The sequence below is a fragment of the Notothenia coriiceps genome, unplaced genomic scaffold, assembly GCF_000735185.1.
Source record: "Notothenia coriiceps isolate Sejong01 unplaced genomic scaffold, NC01 NC01_scaffold00007733, whole genome shotgun sequence".
Taxonomy (NCBI): Eukaryota; Metazoa; Chordata; class Actinopteri; order Perciformes; family Nototheniidae; genus Notothenia; species Notothenia coriiceps.
The window spans coordinates 8,065-12,055 of record NW_011340434.1 but is presented as its reverse complement, the minus strand read 5'-3'; the positions used below and the strand labels follow the sequence as shown (position 1 = coordinate 12,055).

At 35.9% G+C, this 3,991-nt stretch overlaps 1 protein-coding gene across 1 annotated transcript in view; it reads left to right on the top strand.

The window, feature by feature from the left end:
- Positions 1-2,807: 2,807 nt before the first annotated feature.
- LOC104944257 (telokin-like) overlaps positions 2,808-3,991 on the top strand; it is a 6,605-nt gene continuing 5,421 nt past the window's right edge. Inside the window, exon 1 of the mRNA XM_010769770.1 lies at positions 2,808-2,847. Coding sequence (XP_010768072.1) covers positions 2,808-2,847 — 40 coding nt within the window. The remainder of the gene's footprint in view (positions 2,848-3,991) is intronic.

Sequence of the window (3,991 nt, the reverse complement as noted above, 5' to 3'; positions counted from 1 at the left end):
AAGCAGGAAATAAAAAAAGGAACTCACCTTGTGGTGATAAACCCGCAAGAGAAAAAGCATTTGAGCTCCATACTGTTTCAGAGATAATCCTTGATGTGGTTTAGAACAGGATGGCGTTTTCTCACAGCAGAATTTAACTTTATCTCCGGTAGAATTCTGATCAGGCATTAGCTCCGCCTCCTCTTTTTTTTTTGTTTAAGCTAAGGACCCAAAATCCTTGTTTCTCTAACAGCTGGAACAGAGGGGTTTGAGCAGTTTGAGGCATGGCTACAGAGTGGGTGAACTGTTTGGTCTGTTAAGCAAAACACTTCATAGACATGTTTTGTATAGGTACGGCCCTACAATGTATGTTTCCCTTTAAGATGTGTGTCTCTGCCCTTTCAGATTTTAGAAAATTTGAATGCTTTTATGTTTGTTGGAAAGTTCAGGTTTGAGGATGACCATACATGAAGTGTCTCATCCATAAGGTTGTAAGTTAATCATTCGTTTCTATCTTTATTTATCTGCTTTTGTTTGTTTCCTCTTCATGCAACCGGTCTGCATCGTGCACGTTAACATGAAGAGCAACATGTTCATTAATGGGTGTTGTCTCTTCTTAAATATATATAACTTTATAACTCTTCACCCTTCAGTAAAGGGAACTGAGAACTTCCACCACTATGTGCAACATAAATACCATCACCATTACAAAACACTCGCTGCTATACAACATGTGCAATATTAGTATTATTATTATTGGTGTTCCAGCCAATCGGAGACAGGCTCTGTATATATCTGAGACCTGTGATATATTGATGAAAAACTGTATAATAGGGGACCGTTAAATAAATACCAATACAGCGTACCTTTCCCTTGACGTTGACTCTGGCGTACGTTGTCTGAATGTCCACGTCGATCAGAGAGGAGTCCATGTGTCTGAGAGGAATGGAGGTGAGTTTAATGAAATATAACTCGAAATAACAAATCACCTCTGGCTGGAAGAGAACTGGACTTAAAACATTCACAATGTAGATTTTATATTTATATGTAATTGAATATTCCATTCCATGCACGCTTGATGTGTTTCCTGCTTATATTGCGTTCACAGAAAACTGGCCCTTCAACAGCGTTTTATTTGTCAGGTACAGTTCCATCTGTATATTCGTCTCTCTAATGCTGGCTTATTTCTTTTTCTGTTTTGAGATGTTTATATTTTAGAATTGTTTATTTCTACTCTTTGTTGTTATGTGGAATGCCTTGTTTTGTTTTATGCTGCTGCAACAAAAGAAATTCCAAAATTGGGATTAGTAAAGTACTTATCTTATCTTAGCTTCACATGAATCAGATGTACGCACCTGTAATCTACTTTAGTCATGAAGTCGTTTGAACTCTGTCGGGACTTTAAATGCTTCAAGTAGTGACGGTTGTGAAGAGATATTTAATTGAGATCCTTTTTAATTTAAGGTAAAAAGTGTGAGTTAACCCGGAGAAAGGAAACACACACAGCTAAGGAAAAGTAACAACTGGAAAACTGAAAATATGTTCCGACTTTATTTGCAGTATGCCGGGAAAAAAATGGTTTCGGGAAATGTTTATCGTTTCTTCAGAATTTTGAAATTATCAGGAATTTAATTGATTTTTTTTTTACTTTTCTTCCAACAATTCCGACTTTTCTTCCAAAAATTCTGAATTTTCTTCCAAAAATTCCGACTTTTCTTCAAAAAAAAATCGACTTTTCTTTAAAAAGAAAAATGATTTCTCTTCAAAAAATCCCGACTTTTCTTTTTAAAATTCGGAATTTTCTTCCAAAGATTTCGACTTTTCTTCTAAAAATTCGACTTTTCTTCAAAAATATTCGACTTTTCTTAAAAAGATTCCGACTTTTCTTCTTAACATTCTGGCTTTACTTAAAAAAAATAACTCCCAAAATGTGTTGGCCTTTTTCTGCAAAGAGGCTTGAATTTTAAGATATTAATGAAAATATTGATAGACATTAATATAGTATAATCTATCCATGAAACCATGCTGATGAGTATCCAGCTCATCGTACCTGTACACCTCCAGGTTTAAGATAATCGTGTTGTTCACTTCATCTTCGGTCAGAGAGAAGTCCAGCCTGTGAGCGCACAGAAAGAGGAGGAGTCACAAACTGGTGAAACTTCGGAGCTGCGATCATTAAATATAGTTTATTCCTTTATGTATAGTCTTTGAGTTCAACACAACTCAACTACCAACCTGGCTAGAACACGTTAAACTTCACATCTTAATGGCTTAATGGTTTAATGACACTGATCTCAAAGACTTGGACGATCACTCATACACAATATTTTAGGATTTAAAAACAAAAGCTCTAACATTACATTTTACTAGCCTTTTTTTTTGTTCTGAGCAAAAAGTCAGAATTCAGAATTTTTTTTCTCAGAATTCCGAAATTTTCAGGAAGAAATTCGAAAATAAAAAACAGAATTCCTTTTTTTTTTTTTGACCTATTTTTTGTCTGAACTTTTTATATATTTTTGCAGAATTCTGGCTTTTTTTCAGAATTCGGGAAAATAATTTACTTCGGAATTTTTACTTTTTACTCTCAACTTTTTGGAGATTTTGTATTTATTCTTAAAATAAGCAAAAACATTTTTTTCGGGTAAAACATATATATATTTTTTAATTCTAACTTTTTCTCAGAATTCAAAATGAATGTGTCCCCAGTCTTCTTCTGTACTCACATTTCTGCTCAACATATAAATACAAAACAAGATGGGAGTTCAAACTAAACATCCATACACATAAAAAACCTCCAGCTTCAGTTCAGAGAATGGCTTTTCTTATTGATGCCGAGTAGCATCAATCTGCAGAAGGTGACTTTACACGGTAATAAGTATCAACATCACAGACATGATGTTCTGACTCTTATTGTACCTTCTGCTGCAAAGTGATGTATCATATGAAGTACACGTCAAACTCAAGGGCTTCACGAATCAATCTAGGTTCTCAGTGTGTTTGGCACACACGGTTTTATCTGAAGAAGAACTGATGACCTTGCATCACAGAACAGAAGTCGGCCAACATGGAAGTATCGTTTTTATAATATTTTAGGATTTAAAAGCAAAAGCTCTAACATACCATTGTACTAGTCTGTGTTGCAGAACGTTGGAAAAACTTTAATGTACCACAATACTTTCAATACATTTAATTTCTTACAGAATTCTGAAGTTTTCAGGAAGAAGTAAAAAAAAAAGGGTTGGGTTAGGGTTCAAAAAGAAATCCATCATTTCCTGGTCTTCTCTAAAGAAGAGGGACCAATGAAAACGTTGTCATGTTGCCGTTGGTCACCATGGAAACATTCATTAGCTAACAATGACATTATTGTTCTATTAATATAAAGGGAGGTCAGGTACTCTTTAAAACAGCTGCTAGTTATGGGTACTTTTTACTGAAGTACATTTCAAAGCCTCTTTACTTTGACATGAGTAAAGAAGTTTAGTCAGTACTTCTACTTTCACCAGAGTATTTTTAAACACGAGTATCTGTACTTCTACTTGAGTAAAGGATGTGTGTACTTCTACTTGAGTACAGGATGTGTGTACTTCTACTTGAGTAAAGGAGGTGTGTACTTCTACTTGAGTACAGGAGGTGTGTACTTCTACTTGAGTAATGGATGTGTGTTCTTCTGCTTGAGTACAGGATGTGTGTTCTTCTACTTGAGTAAAGGATGTGTGTACTTCTACTTGAGTAAAGGATGTGTGTACTTCTACTTGAGTACAGGATGTGTGTTCTTCTGCTTGAGTAAAGGATGTGTGTACTTCTACTTGAGTACAGGATGTGTGTACTTGTAGCCTCTCTGGAGAACGCGCAGACGGAGGGGTAGTGTGTAGGGGGCGGTTTGGAACTGGGCCTTTGTATATATTCCTGACCTCAGTGTGTCTGTGGCTCAGATTTAAATCAGACTGGGTTTAAGGCCTTGACCCCTGGATGATGGAGGGGATTCTGGGATGGCCCCAAGCTATCAGGGTTC